Source organism: Choloepus didactylus, chromosome 1 (genome assembly GCF_015220235.1).
Source record: "Choloepus didactylus isolate mChoDid1 chromosome 1, mChoDid1.pri, whole genome shotgun sequence".
NCBI classification, from domain to species: Eukaryota; Metazoa; Chordata; class Mammalia; order Pilosa; family Megalonychidae; genus Choloepus; species Choloepus didactylus.
The window spans coordinates 153,731,229-153,756,480 of NC_051307.1; the positions used below are offsets into that span (position 1 = coordinate 153,731,229).

The 25,252-nt window shown below is 38.1% G+C and overlaps 1 protein-coding gene across 8 annotated transcripts in view; it reads left to right on the top strand.

Moving 5' to 3' along the window:
* Window positions 1-25,252, top strand: part of GK5 (glycerol kinase 5) — an 82,939-nt gene that overhangs the window by 25,869 nt on the left and 31,818 nt on the right. For all 8 annotated transcript variants that reach the window (XR_005217932.1, XM_037843510.1, XM_037843503.1 and 5 more), the window contains 6 exons: window positions 865-940; window positions 1,462-1,523; window positions 1,603-1,676; window positions 1,870-1,930; window positions 6,803-6,929; window positions 8,068-8,172. Coding sequence is in view for 7 of the 8 variants with exons in the window: in XM_037843510.1 (XP_037699438.1) it covers window positions 865-940; window positions 1,462-1,523; window positions 1,603-1,676; window positions 1,870-1,930; window positions 6,803-6,929; window positions 8,068-8,172 (505 nt within the window). In the remaining variant the exon portion in view is untranslated. The remainder of the gene's footprint in view (window positions 1-864; window positions 941-1,461; window positions 1,524-1,602; window positions 1,677-1,869; window positions 1,931-6,802; window positions 6,930-8,067; window positions 8,173-25,252) is intronic.

The following is a 25,252-nucleotide window of genomic DNA, read 5'->3' on the forward strand; positions in this document are numbered from 1 at the left end:
TGGGGAAGGGAGTAGAGTTGGACAAAGCTAGGAAATGCTAGTCTTGAAGGACAGGTAAAAGTTGGAGAGGTGACAGAGTATGTTTCAGGAAATTGTTTTCTAGTTTGTTATTAACATCCTAACATGCATTTCCCCTAGCTGTTTTAAAGAGATTTTGACACTTTTGTTTTCCTTAACATGCTTTAGGTCAGGAGTTGGCAAATTTTTTCTGTTAAAGGCCAGATGGTAATATTTTAGGCTTTGAGGGCCATAAGGTCTCTGATGTGACTACTCTGCCATTGTAGCATAAAAGCAGCCATAGATAATACATAAACAAGTGAGCATGGCTGTGTTCCAATAAAACTTTATTTATGGACACTGAAATTTGAATTTCATATAATTTTCATGTGTCACAAAATAATATTATTTTGATTTTTTTTCCTTAACCATTAAAGAATTTAGAAACCATTCTTAACTTGCAGGCTGTACAAAAATAGGCAGTTGGCTATATTTGGCCCATGGGCGATAGTATGTCATCCCCTGCTTGAGGCTGTACTAGTGTATTTGTATGTCTAAACTAAAAAAAAAATATATATGTATATATATAGATAGATAGATAGATAGCTTTTATCATCACAAAAGTTACACATGCTTGGTGTAAGACTAAAGTATTTCAGAAGTGCTTTATAGGAAACAAGAATCTTCCCCTGAATCTCATACTCTGCAGTAATCACTTAGAACCATTTGGGATGTATTCTAGAAATTGTATTTCTGTGTATATATTAATTTTTATTAAAATGGTATTGTATCTACTGCACACAGACTTAATCTTGCATTTAATAATTTAGCTTTTTAAAATTTATTTTGTACTGTTGTGTTTTCAAGGTACAAAAAGCAGTTGAAGAAGAAAATTGCTGCTTTGGGACTATTGATACTTGGTTGTTACATAAGCTGACAAAAGGTAAAGACCTAATAGTTCTATCTCAAGTAACTGAAAGTTAACAGAGAGAAATGCTTTAACTAAAAGAAATAGAAGTTACTTTTTCTTTTTTTTTTTTTTCGCAAATCCCAGACATGCTTCTCTTTGTACCTTAATTACTGCATGTTGCAGTAAACCTAGATTAATTTCAGGTTTGTTGTTAGAGAGTGGTGATTTTAAAACTGTGATGAAGCCTCAAATGCAGAACTGGGGAATGGTCTTAATTTCAAGAATGAGAAGATGAGTTCAGTACCAAATCTGTCACTTTGCAACTGGTTATAACTATAGGCAATCACTTAACATCTCTGAACCTCTTTCCTCATCTTTAAACTGGGGGTTGTAAAGTGACAATGTGTATGAAAGTGCTTTTGTAAACTATAAAAGTTCCTCAAGATTAAGTGGAAATTGCTTTAGAGACTTTGCACTGGAAATATGTGTTGGAATGAATTTGGGGGTGTTGATTTACACTACCTGATAATACATTATTTCCAATGTAAATTTAGGTTCTGAATATGCCACAGATTTTTCAAACGCAAGTACAACTGGACTTTTTGACCCATATGAGGTAAAGATTTTTTTTCTTTTTGAATTGCCAATGTTGATGTAATTGAGGTGGGATTCTGATGATATATTTTTATACTCAGATGTGTTGGAGTGGGTTCATTACCTCCCTGCTTTCAATACCACTTTCTCTCCTGCCTCCTGTGAGGGACACAAGGTAATAATGAGCATCAGATATAAAAACCAGTTTAATTGTCCCTGAATTCATTTTGCCTTGGTGGGGAAAAGCGTTTTATTATGTGTTTAAGGTACTTGTGTTTTCATTATATAATTTTTTGCCTATGCTGAAAACGTGAATTTTAGAATATTTCCAGAGCTGTGACTAACTTTTTAACCAATTCGTTTTGAAGCTACAATTTTGGATCAGTGAATGAAGAAATATTTGGTGTGCCTATACCAATAGTGGCCTTGGTAAGTAAAAAACTTTGAGGGTTTCTCTTTATGTAGTAAAACTGAATGAATATATATGAATAGTTGGGGCTAGATTTGAGAAAAAGAAGAGGTCCTTGGCAGAATAAAATCACAATATCTTTTTTTTACTTTTTAAGTTAAAGTACCGTGGATATTACCAGAAATATCATCTTTATTCTGGAAAGGGGACCACTGAGCCAGTCTTCTTTCATAGAAGCACTTCATAACCTTTTCTGACTTTTGTATATTGTTTTTCAGAAAACTGTGCTAAATTTTGTTTAAAATGTTGTATACTCAATAATATTTGGCTTATGTTTGATACTCAGGCAAAAAACACTGATAGGGCAAGTGCTGACTTTATATTTCTTACAGTGTTACCATGAACATATGGCAATTTACATTTTATAAAATCCTTAGTCAGCAGCTGCCATTCATGAAACTTGTAGAGGAATGAAAAATGAGCTCTTTCTGATTTTTAAGGGTCCTTTCTCGATTATACGCCTTCTCTCTGGTTTGATGAGAGTCGTCCAAAAGTTGGAGAACCCTCAGGACTGCAACTATTGCTGTATGTATACCTACATACAGCTGTATTAACAAAATGTTATAATTTTCCTTTTAACGTAAAGGAAAAGCATGATCCTGACCTAAATCTATTTATACTTCAACATACACTTATCACTTATTAACAGAGAAAGTTGGGGAGGTCAGTTTTTTTTTTTTTTTTTTTTTTTTTAGCTTTTGTTGAGGTAATGTATATACAACACAAAATTTCTCATCCACTTTCATGTGTAAAATTCAGTGATATTAATTACAATAATATTGTGCTGTCATCACCACCATCCTAAAACTTTTCATCACTGAGGTCAGTTATTTTGACTAATGAATAAAATCTCTTTAAGTTGAAATGAAAAATCTTGTTTTTTTTTCCTGTACAATTTTTTTCTGACCTTCATTTCTTTTTTTTTTTTAATGTTATTTTGAAATAAATTCAAACTTACAGGAACAGTTGCAAAAACAATACAAACCCCATACAGAGAACTCCAGCATACCCCGACCTCCCTCCCCTGATACCCTGATCCACCAACTTTAACATCATGTCACACCGTTTCTTTCTTTCCCTGCCTCCCTCCCTATCATCCATCATCTATTGCTCTGTCTTCCGAACATATGAGAGCAAGCTGCACACATCCTTGAACAAACTGTAATTCACATATACATTTCCCATGAATAAGAACATTTTTTTATGCAATCCCGGTAAGCGCAGCTAAGAAGTTCAAGAAATTCAACATTGATACAAAGCTTACATTCTGTATTTCCTTCTTTTTTTCTTATGTCCCATCTGTGTCCCTTTGAGCCTCCTCTCCATCCTAAGATCCCATCCAGGATCATCCTTGGCATTTAATTGTCATTATCTAAATAGATATGTCTTTTTTTTTCTTCAATTGTGGAAACATATATACAGCCCCAATCTTCCCATTCCAACCCCTCCCTAGCATTCCATTAGTGGGATTAATCACATTTAGAATGTTGCAATGCTATCACCTTCCCACCATCCATTACTAGAAATTCCTCTTCACCCCGAACAGAAACCCTCCACTTGTTTCTTAACTCCCCATTGCCCCTTTCCCCACTTCTCGTAACCCATACTCTACTATTCATCTCTGTGGTCATATTCTCTGATACTTTCTTTGTGTATACCGTGGGGCTTAAATTTAACCTCTTAAATCTATAACAATCTGGTTTTTCTTTGATACCAACTTAACTTCAATAGGACACGTAAACTATGTTCCTATACTCCTCCATCCCCCCACCTTTATGTAGTTCTTGTCAAAAATTACATGTTTTGCATTGAGTCCAAAACCACTGATTTATCATTACCGTTAGGTATTTTAGATCCTGTTGGAAGTAATTAGTAGAGTTACAAATCAAAAATACAGTAGTATTGGTATTTATATTTACCATGTGATCTTTACTGGAAATCGTTATTTCTTCATGTGGTTTCAGTCAATTGTTCAGTGTCCCTACCTTTCAGCCTGCTCATTTCCCTTTAGCATTTCTTATAGAACTGATCTACTGGTGATGAAGTCCCTCAGCTTTTGATCATCCAGGAATGTTTTTATCTCCCCCTCATTTTTACCCTCCAGTTGTTTGTGAATTTTCTAAGTCTCTGATGATTATTGGCTTCTATTTGTATTCCGCTGTGGTCAGAGAATGTGCTTTGAATAAATTCACTTTTTTTTAGATTTTTTAAATTTATTGAGGCTTGTTTTATGTCCCAGCATATGGTCTATTCTGGAGAAAGATTCATGATCACTAGAGAAGAATGTGTGTCCTGGTGATCTGGGATGTAATATTCTATATATGTCTGTTAAAATTCTCTCTCTCTCTCTCTCTTTTCTTTGTTTTTCTGTCAGTAGGGCTCTCTTTAATATCTGAAGTAGGGCAGATCTTTTATTAGCAAAATCTCTCAGCATTTGTTTGTGAAAAATTTAAGCTCTCCCTCAAATCTGAAGGAGAGTTTTGCTGGATAAAGTATTCTTGGTTGGAAATTTTTCTCTCTCAGAATTTTAAATATGTCATGCCACTGCCTTCTCGCCTCTATGGTGGCCACTGAGTAGTCACTACTTAGTCTTATGTTGTTTCCTTTGTATGTGGTGAATTGCTTTTCTCTTGCTGCTTTCAGAACTTGCTCCTTCTCTTCAGTATTTGAGAGTCTGATCAGAATATGTCTTGGAGTGGGTTTATTTGGATTTATTCTATTTGGAGTTCGCTGGGCATTTATGCTTTGTGTATTTATATTGTGTAGAAGGTTGGGGAAGTTTTCCCCAATAATTTATTTGAATACTCTTTCTAGACCTTTACCCTTCTCTTCCCCTTCTGGAACACCAATGAGTCTTAAATTTGGACGTTTTATTTTATCTGTCGTATCCCTGAGATCCATTTCGATTTTTTTGATTTTTTTCCCTATTCTTTCTTTTGTTCTTTCACTTTCCATTCTGTGGTCCTTGAGCAGGCTGAGTCGTCGTTCACGTTCCTCTAATCTTGTACTATGAGTATCCAGAGTCTTTTAATTGGCCAACAATTTCTTTTATTTCCATAATGTCTTCTATTTTTTTATTTATTCTTGCGATGTCTTCTTTATGCTCTTCTAGGGTCTTCTTTATGTCCTTTATATCCTATGCCATGCTCTTCTTCATGTCCTTTATATCCCGTGCTATGCTCTTGTTGTTTGTCCTTAGTTCTTTGATTAATTGTGCCAAGTACTGTGTCTCTTCTGATCTTTTGATTTGGGTGTTTGGGTTTGGGTTAGCCATATCATCTGGTTTTATCATATGCTTTAAGATTTTCTGTTGTTTTTGGCCTCTTGGCATTTGCTTTACTTGATAGGGTTCTTTCCGGATATAAAAAATGCCAATCTCTAATTTGTCAGATCTACAGCTTGGTGGCGTACACTTTGTCTAACTAACCAGCAGATGGCGTCCATGAGTCACCTATTCCCCTCAAGTCAGTTCTCCCTGACTTTGTCTTTGTGGTGTGTGGGGATCTGATTCTTGTGGGGTTCAATTGGTGCACTAAGTTTGGGTGTGTTGTTGGTGCTGTCTGCCCTGAATGTGGGGTGTGTGTCTGAGTGGTTAGGGAGGCAGGGCAGCTTTAATAATCAAACCTCCCAGGTGTTCCTGGAGATTTAATGCTGTTGCAAGAGTCTGAACCTTCATTTCAGTCTTGTCACAGATTGTCTGTGCTGCTGACCCACAAGTCCTTGGTATTGGCATAGGGTCCCTGGGATTTCCGAGCGGGTCCCTGTTCTTAGCTGTGCTCTTCCAGGACCTCTGCTGAGGGAAGATTGTGCCATGTCACAGGTGCGTGCCGGCCCTCCAGGGAAGCCCTGGGCTGCTGGACCGTGCAGGGGCATTCCCAGCCTGCTGTAAAGATGGTTGAGTGGGGCATGATAATTTCCCCCTTTTCGCACATCTCTGCCTTCCCAGCTTGGGACAGTTAGCTGTGGGTGCACTAAAGGCCACTGTCCATGGCCGATATTGTTGCGTGTGTGTGGTGCTGTGGGAAACACTCCCCATCATGCTGAGTTTCTTGGCACGGCTCTGGGATGTGGCTCCGGCCCTGGGCAGGAGCGTTCCCAGCCCACCGGGGAGATGGCTGCAAGGGGCGTGGTTTTTTTCTCCTTTTGGCTCCCCTCTGCCCCCCGGCCCTGAGACAATCAGCAGCGGGCTATCTTCCACGCCAGACACCGAGATGTTGGCACAGTCCACTCCTGCTGTGCTTCACTGTGCAGTTCTCACCGTCATAACCGCAACCACTCTCAGGTTTTTTTTTTTTTTCTTTTTTTAAAGGATCTAGTCCATCTCCAAACTCCAACCCATGGTTTCCCCACACCACAGTGCGGCTGCCGGACTTTTGGCTGGCTCACTCACTTGTTTCAGAATGCAGACTCCTGGTTTCACCAAATGCACGGTCCCTGTGGATTTAGCAAACCTTGTTTGGCTGGTGCATCACTGGAACTGGTGTTCTGGGTCACTTTCTGGCTTTTATCTAGTATTTTTCACGGAGGTGTTTTTTTGCCCTGTCTCTCCTAGCCACCATCTTAGGTTCTCCATCTGACCTTCATTTCTGAGATTACTCATCTAATACTTAAATGCCCATGAAGTAGACTTGTTATTCACACAGTGTTAGTCCTGGAGAGACTCTCATGCTACATTTGTTGTTCCCTGTTCTCTTCAGGTATTACTTTTTTAAAGAAAAAGGAAAAAAAGAAAAAGTTTAGTCATGAAAATGGAATAGCTTAGACAATGGGATACATTGAATTATGCCACTGCTAAGGGTGTAATGGGTCTTAACGATTAAACGTTTTTGTAGGTAGCTGACCAGCAATCAGCCATGTTTGGAGAGTGCTGCTTCCAGACAGGAGATGTGAAATTAACCATGGGAACTGGGACTTTTTTGGATATTAATACTGGAAACAAGCCTGAACAGACTCTTGGAGGTAAATAATTAGGATTTATCCTGTTTATTAATAAGCTGTCACTTCTTCTGTTCATATATAACTTTTGTAAATTTACAACTGTTTTCCTATTTTATGTTAAGGATATTTTCTGACATATTTTTCATTATTATTCCTGCAGACAGCTAATCCCCGTATCTATTTTTTTCCTTTAGGTTAAATGCATACTTAGGGGAAAGATATATTGCAAAAAATGAGAAAGTAGTTATAAGAAATTCAAAAGGATTAGGGTATTTTTGTCAGCTTTCCAAGTATTTATCTATATAATAAACGTCATTTCTCTTTAAAACATCTTAATAAGCTTCTAAAATGTTATTTCTTCTCTGTAATACAAAATTATTCTTCTTTCTCCTCCTCCTCTTCTTTTTGCAATTTTTTTTTGGGGGGTGGTAGTTCTCAACTAGTGATACATATTTAGGACTTTAATAACAATAGCTATGAATTTGCTGTCCCTTGTGGAGGGCATCCTGGGCTATGCAAACCAAGGAATCCAGATTGTGGAACTAGACCCAGGAGGACAGGGGACTCTCAGTCTGAGACTGTTTTCCTAAAATAGTTACTGAAAGGTGGTCTTTAAAAATCTTTTTCCCACCATCCAAGTCTCTTCAAACTCTTCCTTTTCCCCTAACTGGCAAAATGGAAGCTAGAAAATGTTGATCGTTGCATTTATTTAGATTTAGGAGCATTGTTTAGAAACCACAGGTAAATGCAATAGCTAAGTAGTTTCTCTATCAAACCTGTCTCCAATCTTTTATTTCTCAATTAAAAATGTGTTTCTGTAGTTTTAGGGAATAGACATCCCTATAGCTAATTTTAGCTAATATTCATTTTTTGTACTATGTGCCAGGCACTGTGCTAAGTTCTTTTTATGCATTTACTCAGTTTATTCTCACAGCAACTCCGTGAGGTCCACCGTTTTACAGTTGAGAAAACTGAAGCTAAGGGAATAGAAACTTGCAAGACCATAGAAGTAAATGTGAGGAGGCTGGGATTTGAACTGAGGCAGTCTGACTTCAGAGCCACTTTGCTGTTTTTTTTGAGATGATCAAATTATTTCACTTTGGAAGTCTCTGTACTGAGTGTTTATCGTGTGACTTACATTGATTTCTATTTTTTAAAGGCTTTTATCCATTAATTGGATGGAAGATTGGGCAAGAAGTTGTATGCATAGCTGAAGGCAATGCAGGAGACACTGGTACTGCCATTAAATGGGCTCAACAATTAGGTAAGTTGTCTTTTAAACTGATTTCATGGGCCAGATTTAAAAAATTAAAGAATGCTGTGGGATTGCAGATCAGAAGGAAACAAATGGGTAGTTCAAATAAAACATAAAAGAAAATGACACAGACTTGAAGAATACATAAGATGATTTTCCTGTGATACTGAGATGATAAAAGGCAAGGTGTTAAGGCCACGAACCATAAAGGAAAACAACAGTAGATTTGAGCATATAAAATAAAATGTGTAGGTAAAGATAGGCCATAAGTATATTTAAAAGACAACTTGAAAAAGAAATTTATGGCATCTTTCAGAAAAATCAGTAAAAAAGACCAAAAAATGGGCAAAGGACAGAAGAAGTACAGGTATTTCATAAAAGAAATCAAATGATTACTCTAAGAAACTGCTGATTCAATAACTAAAGAAATACACACATTTTAAAAATTACAATACCTATCATATTGTCAACAGTTGAAAAATTTGATGATGCCCAGCATTGGTGGGAATGTAGAGAGAAACATATTCTGATTTTCTACTAGAATGAGTGTTAATTAGCATAGCTTTTCTGGAGGACATTCAAACAATATGTATCATTTTAAAGATGCAGACCCCAGTGACCCTCAGTACTATTTTTTCCCCTAGGAAAGTAGTTACATAGGTATACAAAAACATGTGTACATACATGGGTATTTAATACAGCAATGGAAACAAGAGTCTATAAGTATATCCATACAGTGGAGCATTGTACATTCACTTAAAATAACAATGTAGTTGCTTATCTTATTGACATGGAATGTTCATGAGACATTAAGGAGGGATAAAATAGTTATGGAACATATAAATATTTTCCCCCATTTTTGAACTACTTTATTGAGATATAATTCACATACTATATGATTATGTCTCTGGATTTGCCTGCTTTGAAAATTTCTTATAAACGGAATCAGGTAATATGTGACCTTATATGACTGGCTTCTTTCACTTAGCATAATGTTTTCAAGTTTCACTCATGTTGTAGCATGTATGAATACTTCATTTTATTTTTTATTGCTGAAGGATATTGCATTATGTAAATACACTACAGTTTATCTGTTCCTCTGTTGATGGCATTTGGGTTATTTCTACTTTTTTGCTACTATGAATAATGAAGGGCCTGTGTATTCTATAAGTGTATTTAATATATAAAGTTTGAAATGTTATATACCAAAGCATTACCCATAGTTATCTTTGATGGTTAAACTAAATTTGATGGGGTAGACCTTGACTGTACTTTGTTGATTTGAATTAAGCCGCTTTGTTTTAGGACAAAGAATTCTCTTGGCATACATAGAACACGTAAACTCTGGGAGGAAAATGCCTGTCAATTTCTTCCATTCTCCCTTTCTCTCTCACTCTCTGTGAGACTGCCCCTTCATTCTAAGCATAGAGTTACTTGTTAACACAAAAAGTTTATGCAGAGTTCAGAATCCCCAAGCCCACCCTCAGGTTCAATAGTTTGTTAGAAGGACTTCCAGACATCACTGAAAGCTGTTATATTCACAGTTCCAGTTTATCACAGTGAAAGGATACAGATTAAAATCAGCTAAGGGACGAGGCACAAGGGGCAGAGTTCAGGAGTATTCCAAGCATGAAGCTTCCATTCCCAACAAGTATGTGTGAATACATATGGAGTATTGTCAACCAGAAAAGCTTACCCAGGCCTTGGTGTCCAGAATTTTTATTGGGGCTCAGTCACATACATGGTTGACTGCCTGTGGGGCTGACCTTGGTCTCCATTTATGTGATTTATGGCTGGGGCTTTGAAAACATGATCCAAAGGCCCCTCCCCTCCTCACTCCCCCATAAATCACATTATTAGTTTAGACTATCTGACATAGCCCAAGGGCCCCAGGTAAGCAAAGACAATATTGTCAGGCAGGACACTCCAGGGGTTTAGAGATTACCCCCCAGACGCTAAGGGCAAAGGCCAGACCTCTCTTTGGAGTAAAGTCAGTCTTTCACTGCCCAGTTTATTTCAAAGATATTTATCTTTGAAAAATCTCTTCCTTAAATTTATTTCTTTTAATACTCTAGACTTGTATCTTCAAACAATTCTAGATTATCAGAAATAGAAGATACAGGTCATGCATTTCTTCTCTTTTAGGTTCTCTATTAATTTTATTCTTTCCCAGAAGATGCAAAGAAAAGGTAGAATAGTCGATTTTACATTAATTAGTTAAAAATCATTCCCAAGTTCCATATGATAGAATGTGTATATTATCAGTGGAAGTAATTTCCATTTTGTAGTTGGGTTGAGGCACATTCATTGTGATTCAAAAGATGTAAACCCTCTTTTGGGGAATGGCGTTAAATGGTCCTGTCCTAGAAAAGTGATATGATATCCAATAAAGACACAGCCCCTCCTGAAGGCCACTCCCATCTCTGGCAGGAAAATAGGTCTAACTGGGGGGAGGCAGAATTCAGCATTGAACTATTTATCTTAATATTTCAGTCACTGGCATAACTAAATATTATGGTTATGTCTCTAACTGAAAGTCATACAAAAAGTTGACATTTATTTGAGTATATCCCTTTCTGTTCTGAGATTTTACTCGAATGATATATTGCAAAAATTAACTAAATTATGTTCAAGAGAAAACAGTCTGTAAGAGCCTGTGTAACCTTGTCATTTCCTTCAAGATGTGTAAACTCCACTAGCTCTGAGCCTTTATGTCTTTGTGTGACATGCTGTGCTTTTTCCACTCTGAATGGTGACTTCCTTTTGCCCCTTTATAGATTGAACCACTCAAGCCCAGGCATTAAAATCTGTTTTAAACTGGTCCCATCTTGATTTTTAGATGTTGTGCCAGTTTGGATGTATTATGTCCCCCAAAACGCTGTTATCTTTGATGCAATCTTGTGGGGACTGATGTATTAATGTTAATTGGGTTGAAACCTTTTGATTGGATGCTTCCACGGAGCTATGACCCAGCCAACTGTGGGTGATGACTTTGATTGGATAATTTCCGTGGAGGTTTTACCCCACCCATTCAGGGTGGGTCTGAATTAAATCACTGGAGCATTATAAATGAGGTGACAAACAGAAGGAACTGAGAGTGGCATTTTGGAGAGAAACTAAAGCTGAGACAGACACTTTGAAGATGTTGAAAGCTGACACTTTGGAGAATCCCATTTTGAAATGCAACCTGGGGTCAGCAGACGCCAGCCCACGTGCCTTCCATCTAACAGAGGTTTTCTGGATGCCAATGGCCTTTCTCCAGTGTCCTTACCTTGGACACTTTATAACCTTAAAACTGTAACTGTGTAACCAAATAAACCCCCTTTGTAAAAGCCAATCCATTTCTGGTATTCTGCATTCTGGCAGCATTAGCAAACCGGAATAGATGGGTTTTCTTACTCTTTTTGACAAAAACCAGTTCTTTCACACTTTTTTTTTCTTTAGCCTATGTTAACTACCACCTTTGAGTCTCCACATGATCCATCTCTCCCTTTTCTTTTTAATTAGGTCCATTTCTGTTCCCCTTTACCTTCTGTTTTGAGATCTTAGTCTTATAAATATTTTCATGTCTTCCAGCTTTTATTCAGTTAACAAATATTTAAATGCTCACTATATGCCTGGAAGTATCCTAGGTGCTGGGGAGACAACAGTGAATAAGACTGATGCTGTCCCTGCCCTCATGGAGGCTACAACCTAGCAGGAAAGATATATATTTAACCATTTAAAAAATTCATATTAAGTGTCAGGAAGGAAAAGTAGTAGCAAGATCAGTGATCTCTTTCTAAAGGAAGGACTTTGTCTAGTCTGGAGAATCAGAAGGCTTGTTTAAAGAAGTGATGTTTCAGCTGAGCCCTGAAGGAAGAGTAAGAGTTGTTGGACACATGGGAGAGGCAGTTGGTCAGGGTGTGCTCCAAGTAGAGGACTGGTGTGAAGGCCCCAAGCAGTGAGGAGCATGACCTATTCAGAGACTGCATTATTCCTTCTCTGTAATTGAAGCAGTTCCCATCTCTGCTGTCCTCCAGTAACAAGGGTCAGGGGACATCTTTTCTCTAGCAGTATCACTTTTAATTGCTACATGTCACATCTGCCTTCTCCGGACAATCCCCATAAGACTTCCAGTGCATATTTAAAATTATCCAGTACTCTTGTTTACTAGAAATAAAGGAAACTGTTTCCTTCTCTCTGGAGAGAGGTATAGACTCTCTCATTAAAAGGATGAGATAAGCTTTGTTTTATATATGAAGTAATTTTATTTGGTGGTGAATTGTTAAATGTTATTGAAAGAGAATAGGGTCCAGAGAAGATGACAGTTTGAATTAGTTCATGATCCTGCCATCCTCTCTGCTTCCTACTGGGATGACACAGGGTATGGTAAGGATGGGTTACTGGAGCTGGAGCAGAGCCCAAAAATGGAGGAAGCCTTGAGTTTTCAAGTAGACTGTGTAGACCCAGGGTCTATGGAGGGCAGCTTTTGAGTCTAATTGGTAAACTACCAGGGGCTGGTGAGAACACTGTGAATATTCTTTGTGAGTCCAGCCTGCCGAGCCAAAGAAAATCCCCTCAGCATGTGGAGAAGAAAGAGTTGGCCTGTCCCATCTGTCCTATGCTGTCCTTGGAGAGGCTGCCATTAGTGGATGTTGGTACAGGCATACCTCGGAGATACTGCAGATTCAGTTCCAGGCCATCACAGGAAAGTGAATATCGCAATAAAGTGAATCACAAGAATTTTTTAGTTTCTCAGTTATGTTTACCTTGTACTGTAGTCTGTTAAGTGTGCGATAGCATTATGTCTAAAAAACAATATACATTCCTTAATTAAAAAATACTTTATTGCTAAAAAATGCTAACCATCATCTGAGCCTTCAGCGAGTCATAATCTTTTTGCTGGTGGAGGGTCTTGCCTCATTGTTTATGGCTGCTGACTAATGAGGTGGTGGTTGCTAAAGGTTAGGGTGGCTCTGGTAATTTTTTAAAATAAGACAACAATGAAGTTTGCTGCATCGATTGACTCCTTTCACAAAAGATTTCTCTGTAGCATGCAGTGCTATTTGATAGTATTTTACCCACCGTGGAACTACTCTCAGAATTGGACTCGATCCTCTCAAACCCTGCCACTGCTTTATCAACTAAGTTGATGTATTCTAAATCGTTTGTTGTCATTTCAACAGTGTTCACAGCATCTTCACTAGGAGTAGATTCTATCTCAAGAAACTACTTTTTTTGCTCATCCATAAGAAGCAATGCCTCATCCTTAAAGTTTTATCATGAGATTGTAGCAATTCAGTCACTTCTTCAGGCTCCATTTCTAATTCTAGTTCTCTTGCTCCTTACACAACATCTGCAGTTACTTCCTCCACTGAAATCCTGAACCCCTCAAAGTCATCCATGAGGGTTGGAATCAACATCTGGCAAACTCCTATTACTATGAATGTTTTGACCCCCTTCCGTGACTCACGAATGTTGTTAATAGCATCTAGAATGGTGACTCCTATCCAGAAGGTTTTCAGTGTACTTTGCCCAGATCTACCGAGAGGAATCACTATTTATAACAGCTATAACCTTGCAAGATGTATTTCTTAAATAGTAAATCTTGAAGTCAGAATGACTGTTTGATCCATGGGCTGCAGAATGTGTTAGCCGGCATGAAAACAACATTCATGTCATTGAACTTCTCTATCAGAGCTCTTGGGTGGTCATGTGCTTTTTCAGTAAGCAGTAATATTTTGAAAGGAATCTTTTTTTGCAGAGCAGTAGGTCTCAACAGTGGGCTTAAAATGTTCAGTAAACCATGTTGTAAACAGATGTGCTTTCACCTGCATGAGCAGAGTAGATTTATCCTAATTCTTAAGGTAGGATTTTGGAATGATAAGTGAATATTGGCTTCAACTGAAAGTCACCAGCTGCATTAGTCCCAAAAAGAGAGTCAGCCTTTCCTTGGAAGCCAGGCACTAACTTCTCTGTAGCTATGAAAGTCCTAGATGGCATCTTCTTCCAAAATGAGGCTGTTTTGTCTGTATTGAAAATCTGTTGTATGGTGCAGACATCTTCATTAGTTATCTTAGCTAGATCTTATGGATAATTTCTGCAGCACTTGCTGCTTCACCTTGCACTTTGATGTTATGGAGACAGCTTCTTTCCTTCTTTCCTGAACCAACCTCTGCTAGCTTCTAAATTTTCTTCTGCAGCTTCCTCACCTCTCTCAGCCTTCATAGAGTTGAAGAGAGTTAGGGCCTTGCTCTGGATTAGACTTTGGCTTAAGGGAACGTTGTGGCTGGTTTGGTCTTCTATCCAGACCACTGAAACTTTCTCCGTATCAGCAATAAGACTGTTTCACTTTCGTATCATTTGTGTGTTCATTGGAATAGCACTTTTAATTTCCTTCAAGAACTTTCCCTTTGCATTCACAACTAGGCTAACTGTTTAGCACAAGAGGCCCAGCTTTCAGCCTGTCTCTACTTTTTTTTTTTTTTTTTTTTTTTTTAATCATCATTTTATTGAGATATATTCACATACCACACAGTCATACAAAACAAATTGTACTTTCGATTGTTTACAGTACCATTACATAGTTGTACATTCATCACCTAAATCAATCCCTGACACCTTCATTAGCACACACACAAAAATAACAAGAATAATAATTAGAGTGAAAAAGAGCAATTGAAGTAAAAAAGAACACTGGGTACCTTTGTCTGTTTGTTTGCTTCCCCTACTTTTCTACACATCCATCCATAAACTAGACAAAGTGGAGTTTGGTCCTTATGGCATTCCCAATCCCACTGTCACCCCTCATAAGCTACATTTTTATACAACTGTCTTCGAGATTCATGGGTTCTGGGTTGTAGTTTAATAGTTTCAGGTATCCACCACCAGCTACCCCAATTCTTTAGAACCTAAAAAAGGTTGTCTAAAGTGTGCGTAAGAGTGCCCACCAGAGTGATCTCTTGGTACGTTTTGGAATCTCTCTGCCACTGAAGCTTATTTCATTTCCTTTCACATCCCCCTTTTGGTCAAGAAGATGTTCTCCATCCCACGATGCCGGGTCTACATTCCTCCCCGGGAGTCATATTCCACGTTGCCAGGGAGATTCACTTCCCTGGGTGTCTGATCCCACGTAGGGGGGAGGGCAGTGATTTCACCTTTCAAGTTGGCTTAGCCAGAGAGAGAGGGCCACATCTGAGCAACAAAGAGGCATTCAGGAGGAGACTCTTAGGCACAAATACAGGGAGGCCTAGCCTCTCCTTTGCAGCAACCGTCTTCCCAAGGGTAAAACTTATGGTAGAGGGCTCAACCCATCAAACCACCAGTCCCCTATGTCTGTGGTCATGTTAGCAACCATGGAGGTGGGGTAGGCGAATACCCCTGCATTCTCCACAGGCTCCTCAAGGGGGCACTACATCTCTCTTTTTTTTTTTTTTTCCTTGTTTGTCTTTTTTCTTTTTTTTTTAACTTTCCCTTCTTTTTTAAATCAACTGTATGAAAAAAAAAAAGTTAAAAAGAAAACAAACATACAATAAAAGAACATTTCAAAGAGACCATAACAAGGGAGTAAGAAAAAGACAACTAACCTAAGATAACTGCTTAACTTCCAACATGTTCCTACTTTACCCCAAGAAAGTTACATAATATAGCAACATTTCAGTGAACTTGTTCCTACTACATCCATCAGAAATTAACAGACCATAGTCATTTCTGGGCATCCCCAGAACGTTAAATAGCTTATCTGTTCTTCTTGGATTATTGTTCCCCCTTCCTTAATTGCTCTCTACTGCTAGTTCCCCTACATTCTACATTATAAACCATTTGTTTTACATTTTTCAAAGTTCACATTAGTGGTAGCATATAATATTTCTCTTTTTGTGCCTGGCTTATTTCGCTCAGCATTATGTCTTCAAGGTTCATCCATGTTGTCATATGTTTCACCAGATCATTCCTTCTTACTGCCGCGTAGTATTCCATCGTGTGTATATACCACATTTTATTTATCCACTCATCTGTTGAAGGACATTGGGTTGTTTCCATCTCTTGGCAATTGTGAATAATGCTGCTATGAACATTGGCGTGCAGATATCTGTTCGTGTCACTGCTTTCCGATCTTCCGGGTATATACCGAGAAGTGCAATCACTGGATCGAATGGTAGCTCTATATCTAGTTTTCTAAGGAACTGCCAGACTGACTTCCAGAGTGGCTGAACCATTATACAGTCCCACCAACAATGAATAAGAGTTCCAATTTCTCCACATCCCCTCCAGCATTTGTAGTTTCCTGTTTGTTTAATGGCAGCCATTCTAACCGGTGTTAGATGGTATCTCATTGTGGTCTTAATTTGCATCTCTCTAATAGCTAGTGAAGCTGAACATTTTTTCATGTGTTTCTTGGCCATTTGTATTTCCTCTTCAGAGAACTGTCTTTTCATATCTTTTGCCCATTTTATAATTGGGCTGTCTGTACTATTGTCATTGAGTTGTAGGATTTCTTTGTATATGCAAGATATCAGTCTTTTGTCAGATACATGGTTTCCAAAAATTTTTTCCCATTGAGTTGGCTGCCTCTTTACCTTTTTGAGAAATTCCTTTGAGGTGCAGAAACTTCTAAGCTTGAGGAGTTCCCATTTATCTATTTTCTCTTTTGTTGCTTGTGCTTTGGGTGTAAAGTCTAGGAAGTGGCCTCCTAATACAAGGTCTTGAAGATGTTTTCCTACATTATCTTCTAGGAGTTTTATGGTACTTTCTTTTATATTGAGATCTTTGGTCCATTTTGAGTTAATTTTTGTGTAGGGGGTGAGGTAGGGGTCCTCTTTCATTCTTTTGGATATGGATATCCAACTCTCCCAGCCCCATTTGTTGAAAAGACCATTATGGCTCAGTTCGGTGACTTTGGGGGCCTTATCAAAGATCAGTCGGCCATAGATCTGAGGGTCTATCTCTGAATTCTCAATTCGATTCCATTGATCTATATGTCTATCTTTGTGCCAGTACCATGCTGTTTTGGCAACTGTGGCTTTATAATAAGCTTCAAAGTCAGGGAGTGTAAGTCCTCCCACTTCGTTTTTCTTTTTTAGAGTGTCTTTAGCAATTCGAGGCATCTTCCCTTTCCAAATAAATTTGATAACTAGCTTTTCCAAGTCTGCAAAGTAGGTTGTTGGAATTTTGATTGGGATTGCATTGAATCTGTAGATGAGTTTGGGTAGAATTGACATCTTAATGACATTTAGCCTTCCTATCCATGAACATGGAATATTTTTCCATCTTTTAAGGTCCCCTTCTATTTCTTTTAGTAGAGTTATGTAGTTTTCTTTGTATAGGTCTTTTACATCTTTGGTTAAGAAGGACATTTGGGTTGTTTCCATCTCTTGGCAATGTAGACCCGGCATCGTGGGATGGAGAACATCTTCTTGACCAAAAGGGGGATGTGTTGTAATACATTGATTGTTTTTCTTATGTTGAACCATCCTTGCATGCCTGGAATGAACCCCACTTGGTCATGGTGTATGATTTTTTTAATGTGTCTTTGGATTCGATTTGCAAGTATTTTGTTGAGGATTTTTGCATCTATATTCATTAGGGAGATTGGCCGGTAGTTTTCCTTTTTTGTAGCATCTTTGCCTGGTTTTGGTATTAGATTGATGTTAGCTTCATAAAATGAGTTAGGTAGTGTTCCATTTTTTTCAATGTTTTGAAAGAGTTTGAGTAAGATTGGTGTCAGTTCTTTCTGGAAAGTTTGGTAGAATTCCCCTGTGAAGCCATCTGGCCCTGGGCATTTATTTGTGGGAAGATTTTTGATGACTGATTGGATCTCTTTGCTTGTGATGGGTTGGTTGAGGTCTTCTATTTCTTCTCTGGTCAGTCTAGGTTGTTCATATGTTTCCAGGAAATTGTCCATTTCTTCTACATTATCCAGTTTGTTGCCATACAGTTGTTCATAATATCCTCTTATAATTTTTTTAATTTCTTCAGGATCTGCAGTTATGTCACCTTTTTCATTCATTATTTTGTTTATATGGGTCTTCTCTCTTTTTGATTTTGTCAGTCTAGCTAGGGGCTTGTCAATCTTGTTGATCTTCTCAAAGAACCAACTTTTGGTGATATTTATCCTTTCTATTGTTTTCTTGTTCTCTATGTCATTTATTTCTGCTTTAATCCTTGTTATTTCTTTTCTTGTACTTGGTTTAGGATTGGTTTGCTGTTCATTTTCTAGCTTCTTCAGTTGATCCATTAGTTCTTTGATTTTGGCTCTTTCTTCCTTTTTAATATATGCGTTTAGTGCTATAAATTTCCCCCTTAGCACTGCTTTTGCTGCATCCCATAGGTTTTGGTATGTTGTGTTCTCATTTTCATTCGTCTCTATATATTTAGCAATTTCTCTTGCTATTTCTTCTTTAACCCACTGATTGTTTAGGAGTGTGTTGTTTAACCTCCAGGTATTTGTGAATTTTCTAAGTCTCTGATGGTTATTGACTTCTAATTGTATTCCATTGTGGTCAGAGAATGTGCTTTGAATAATTTCAATCTTTTTAAATTTATTGAGGCTTGTTTTATGTCCCAGCATATGATCTATTCTGGAGAAAGTTCTGTGAGCACTAGAAAAGTATGTGTATCCTGGTGATTTGGGATGTAATGTCCTGTAGATGTCTGTTAAATCTAATTCATTTATCAGATTGTTTAGGTTTTCAATTTCCTTATTGGTCTTCTGTCTGGTTGATCTATCTATAGGAGAGAGTGATGTGTTGAAGTCTCCCACAATTATTGTGGAAACATCAATTGCTTCCTTTAGTTTTGCTAATGTTTCTCTCATGTATTTTGTGGCACCTTGATTGGGTGCATAGACATTTACGATTGTTATTTCTTCTTGCTGAATTGCCCCTTTTATTAGTATGTAGTGGCCTTCTTTGTCTCTCAAAACATCCCTGCATTTGAAGTCTATTTTATCTGAGATTAATATTGCTACACCTGCTTTCTTTTGGCTGTAGCTTGCATGAAATATTTTTTTCCATCCTTTCACTTTCAGTTTCTTTGTGTCCCTGTGTCTAAGATGAGTCTCTTGTATTCAACATATTGATGGTTCATTTTTTTTGATCCATTCTGCGAATCTATATCTTTTAATTGGGGAGTTTAATCCATTTACATTCAACGTTAAAACCGTGAAGGCATTTCTTGAATCGGCCATCTTATCCTTTGGATTATGTTTGCCATATTTTTCCCTCTCTCTATTAATATCCTTTATTGTACCCATACCGAATCTCTTTAGTACTGAACCTTTCTCCAAGTCTCTCTGTCCTGTCTTTGTTTCTCTGTCTGTAGGGCTCCCTTTAGTATCTCCAGTAGGGCAGGTCTCTTGTTAGCAAATTCTCTCAGCATTTCTTTGTCTGTGAAAAATTTAAGCTCTCCCTCAAATTTGAAGGAGAGCTTTGCTGGATAAAGTATTCTTGGCTGGAAATTCCTCTCACTCAGAATTTTAAATATATCGTGCCACTGCCTTTTTGCCTCCATGGTGGCTGCTGAGTAGTCACTACTTAGTCTTATGCTGTTTCCTTTGTATGTGGTGAATTGCTTTTCTCTTGCTGCTTTCAGAACTTGCTCCTTCTCTTCTATGTTTGACAGTGTGATCAGTATATGTCTCGGAGTGGGTTTTTTTGGATTTATTCTATTTGGAGTTCGCTGAGCATTTATGATTTGTGTATTTATGTTGTTTAGAAGATTTGGGAAGTTTTCCCCAACAATTTCTTTGAATACTCTTCCTAGACCTTTACCCTTTTCTTCCCCTTCTGGGACACCAATGAGTCTTATATTCGGACGTTTCATATTATCTATCATATCCCTGAGGTCCATTTCGAGTTTTTCAATTTTTTTCCCCATTCTTTCTTTTATGCTTTCATTTTCCATTCTGTCATCTTCCAGGTCACTGATTCGTTGTTCAACTTCCTCTAGTCTTGTACTATGAGTGTCCAGAATCTTTTTAATTTGGTCAGCAGTTTCTTTAATTTCCATAAGATCATCCATTTTTTTATTTAGTCTTGCAATGTCTTCTTTATGCTCTTCTAGGGTCTTCTTGATTTCCTTCATATCCCGTACTATGGTCTCATTGTTCATCTTTAGTTCTTTGAGTAGCTGCTCTAGGTGCTGTGTCTCTCCTGGTCTTTTGATTTGGGTGCTTGGGCTTGGGTTATCCATATCGTCTGGTTTTTTCATATGCTTTATAATTTTCTGTTGTTTTTGGCCTCGTGGCATTTGCTGACCTTGATAGGGTTCTTTTAGGGTTTGTAGACCAGTTGATGTCCTTATCTCTAATTTATCAGATCTACAGCTTCGTGGAGTAGACTTTCTCTAACTAACCAGCAGGTGGCGTCCACGAGCCACCTGTTCTCCACAAGCCAGATCTCCCCTGCTTAGCCTTTTTGGTGGGTGGGGGAGTGAGTCTTGTGGGGCCCAATTGGTGTACCAAGCTTGCGTGTGTAGTTGGTGTTGCCTGCCCTGTATGTGGGGTGTGTTTCTGGGCAGTCGGGGATAGGGGGTGGCCCTAACAATCAAATCTCCCTGATGATCCTAGAGTTTTAAAGCTGCTGCAATAGTCTAATCCTTCAGTTCAGTCCTGCCACAGTTTGTCTCTGCCACTGACCCACAAGTCTTTGGTATTGGCGTATGGCTCCTGAGACTTGCAAGTGGGCCCCTCTTCCAGGCTGTGCACCCCAGGTCCTCTGTTGAGGGATGACTGTGCTATGTCACAGGTGAGTGCCGTACCCCCAGGGCAGTTCTGGGCTGCTGGGCTGTGTTGGGAGGCTCCCAGTCTGCTCAAATGATGGCTGAATGGGGCTCTGTTAATTCACACTGCTCCCCCTTCCCAGCTCTGGGACATTCAGCTGAGGTTGCAGGGAAGGCTAATGTCCACGCCCAGTTTTGTGGTGTGTGCCTGTTATTTGAAGCACTTCCGTCACACTGGGTTGTCTGGGGCAGCTCTGGGCTATGGGGCTGGCGATGGGCAGGAGTGTTTCCTGTCCACCAGGATGGTGGCTGTGAGCGGACACCCCCCTTTTCTTGGGAAGTTGTGTTGTTTAGTGAATTTTCTCAGCCACTGGATTATTGCCTTTTGTCTCAGAGCTCTCTTAGTTCTGCTCTTGACTTGACGTGCTCAAATTTCAATTCTTTGAAGCTTTCTGTATTGAGCTTCTTAGAGTAATTGTTTTAGAAAAAAGCAAAAAGGATTTAAAAAAAAAAAAAAAAAAAAAAAACCGGCCCTCCTCAGAGATCTAATGGGTTATTGAAATGCTAATAGACAAAGCAACCAGGGCCATTAAGGAAAGGTGCACAGGGGAGAGAGATCAGCTTTGCTTCGGGATTTGCATATGTGCCTCAAGGCCTGATCTCCGCCCTTCCCCTTTCTGTGTTCACCAGAACTCCAAAAATCCTCTGCTTTTATTTTGGAGTTTTTCGTGTTGTTTTTTTTCTATGCCTGTCTCCTCTCTGCTGGGCTGGCTGCTCTCAGAGTCTCTGGTGTCTGGCCTCAGTCTATCTATGGTTGGAGTTTGAATCAGTAGAATGAGTTTCCGATAAGAGCAGCCACTGCAATTCTCCCTTCTCCTTCCCGGAGCTGACAGCCCCTCCTCCCCCGGGACTGAGCCTGGCAGGGAGGGGCGCGGGTCCCCTGGCCGCAAAAACTTACAGATTTCGCTGATCTCAGCAGTTCCACGTTTTCATGAGTGTTGTATGAAGTATGCCCAAAGACAGATTGCTCTGTGGTGTCCAGTCCACGCAGTTCCTGGTTTTTTACCTACTTTCCTGGAGGAGTAACTAAAAGATACAGCTCACCAGTCTGCCATCTTGCCCCGCCTCCCTGTCTCTACTTTTGACTTGCTTTCCTCACTAAGCTAAATATTTTCTAGCTTTTGATTTAAGGTGAGAGACGTGCAATTTTTCCTTTCACTTGAAAACTTAGAAGCTATTGTAGAGTTATTAATTGGCCTAGTTTCAATATTGTTGTCTCTCCATGAATATGGAGGCCTGAGGAGAGGGAGAGAGATGGAATGGCGGATCAGTGGAGCAGTCAGAACACACACAGTATTCATCAATTAAGTTTGCTGTCTTATATGGACACGGTTCATGGTGCCCCAAAATAATTACAATAGTAACATCAGAGATCACTGATCACAGATCACCATAACAGATTTAATAATAATGAAAATGTTTGAAATATTGTGAGAATTACCAAAATGTGACAGAGATACAAAGTGAGCACATGGTGTTGGAAAAATGGCTTTGATAGACTTGCTCGATGCAGGGTTGCCACAAACATTCAATTTGTAAAAGACATCATATCTGTGAAGTGCAGTAGAGCCAGTGCAATAAAACAAGGTATGCCTGTACTGTTTGGGCTGTACCATTCCCCTTTTACGCTGAGGGGAGAAGCCTATCTTTCACATTCACCTGGACATATCTGAAAGCTGGGGGAGTTATACCCTTACCTCTCACTGCCCGCCAACACCAACAGTCTGGCCTGAGTAAGAGAGCACAAAGTTATTTAAGACTGTACAGTACCTTGAATGTAGGTGACCAAGCTAATAAACGCAACAGATGGCTCCCACAGAGGCATATGTAATGGAAAAAAGAAAAGGTTTATTAAAAAAAAAAAAAAGGCCTAGTGAAGACTCCCTTAAAGGTATAAGAAAAGATATTGCAAAGAAAAGATATTGCAAAGAAATGTTTGGGAAGCGTTAAGAGTTTCGAAGAACAAAAACCATTATATATAAAATGTAAAAAAGTTAATAAAAACTAGAAAGGACAGTGGTGAAAACCCAAATCAGGATCAGGAAGAATATAAAAATAAATAGAAAATAGAACTGAAAGGTAAGAGATATGAAGGAAAGATCAGAGAAAAAAAATATGTGACTAATAGTCTCTTTTCTGGAATATTCCTTTTCTGGAAGGAGGAAAAGTAATAAATGAAAATGAAATAATTGAAAATAAATTTCCAGTACTGAGGAAAGACCTGAGTTTTCTGATTGAAGTGGCTTGCAAGTGCCAGGCAGGGTTTAAAAAAAGGGGGACACAAACTAGATAGTCACATCGAGCTGAATTATCTGCACCCCAACAGTAAAGGAAAGCTCCAAGACAGGAAGAACAGTTTATTTGTAAAGGAAAAAGAACCAGATTGTCATGGAAGTTAATTATAACATTTGGAAAGTAGAAGAACATCTTCATACTTCATAGAAAAAAGGACAGTGACCTAATATTTCTGCACCTGGCTAAGATATCTTTTATATTGGGTGCAAGAGGAACATTCTTGGATATTCAGCATATACTTTTTTGAGGAAATTATTTGAGGAGCTTCTCCAATCAAAAGGAAATAATCAGAACAGAGAATTCAAAATGAAGAAACAGTGTACAAGAAGGTGTTTTTCAAATAAAAAGATGTTTTAAAAGAATTTTTTTTTCGGGTGTCAGTTCAGACTTCTCTTTGTTTTTCTTTTTTTATTTAAATTGCCTTTATACCAAACTGATCTATGTTTTCTTACTATAATCTAATTGAATAGTAAAAACAGTATTTAAATGGTACTTAGCCACATGGAAATTTGAAGTGTTTTTTTCTTAGGTATCAGTGGGGCCAAAGAAAATATTTGAAGCACAATTTAGTAGTGTCAAAAATTTTAAAAATAAAAAAACCCTATAATTCTGTAAAAACAGTACTTAGAGGAAAATGATATGACTGCTTATTAGTAAGAAAGGACAAAAAAGAGAAGCATAATAAACTTTCAAGTCAAAAAAGTTAAGGGTATACAAATCAAAGAATTGAGAAATAGTAAAAAGTAAAATTTGTGAACTGATATCTTTTAAAAGTAACCCTGATATCTTTTAAAAGTAACCCAAAGATTAATATTATGTTTCACTGGGTACATATACATACACAGAGAGAGAGAGAGAGAGAGAGAGAGAGAGAGAGGAAAAATGAGAACTATTTTAACCTTTTATTAAAAAATAATTTCAAACTTAAAATTTTAAGACTACTACAAGTGCTTCTGTATACTCTTTACACAAATTTTTCAGTTTTTAACGTTTTGCCATGATTGCTTCAGCTATCTGTCTATATCTATCCATCTATCCTATATATTATAGAATAGATACATGTCTTATATCTATATAAATTTCTGAGTCCTTTGAGAATAGATTGCATCCATCATGCTTCTAACCCGATAATATTTCACTGTGTATTTACTAAAAACAAGAATATTATCTTATATATTTCCAGTATGGTTATTAATTTCAGAAAATTTATCATTGGTTATAATACTAGTATCAAATTTATAGTCTGTATTCCAATTTTGTCAGATGTCCCAATAATGTTCTTCATGGCAAGTTTTTTGCCCAGTCCGGGATCCAGTCCAGGATCACTTATTGTGTATTTTCCTTTAATTGGAACAGTTTCCTCAGCCTTTTGTCTTTCTTACCATTGACATTTTTGAAGCGTACAGGCCAATTATTTCAAAGAATGCCCCTCAATTTGGGTTTCTCATGACTAGATCCAGGCTGTGCAGTGTGGGCTGGAATAATACATAAGTGATGCTGTGTCTTTCTCAGGCTATGTATCTTGAGACACAGGGTGTCTGTCAGCCCTATTTTGGTTCTGTTAATTTTGATCACTTGCAACCCATGTTTTCCATTTCCCCCATTGTATAGCATTGTAGAGTTACTGTTTTTCATTTAGTAATAAATAATTTGTGGGGAGATATTTTTAGACTAGCTAGTTACCCCATTTCTGGTCAAACTTCCTCCATCCTCCAAATTTAGCTTTCATTAATAATTCTTGCCCGAATCAATTTTCTAACTCCATCATTCCTTCTGTATTTGTTAGTAAGCATTCTGTTGTATAAAGAAGAGCCTTCCCTTCTGTGTTTCTGTATCTATTAATTACCACTTAAGATTTCTTATGTTATTTAACAGGTTATGATAGTTATAGTTCTTATTTATTTTCATGCTCAAATTGTTCCAGCTTTGGCCAGCAAGAGTCCCTTCAGACTGGTTTCTATGTCCTTTAAATGTCTATGTTTATTATTTGTTTTTAGCACTTTCTTAGGTTCTGGTGCAAGATATTCCAGGCTTA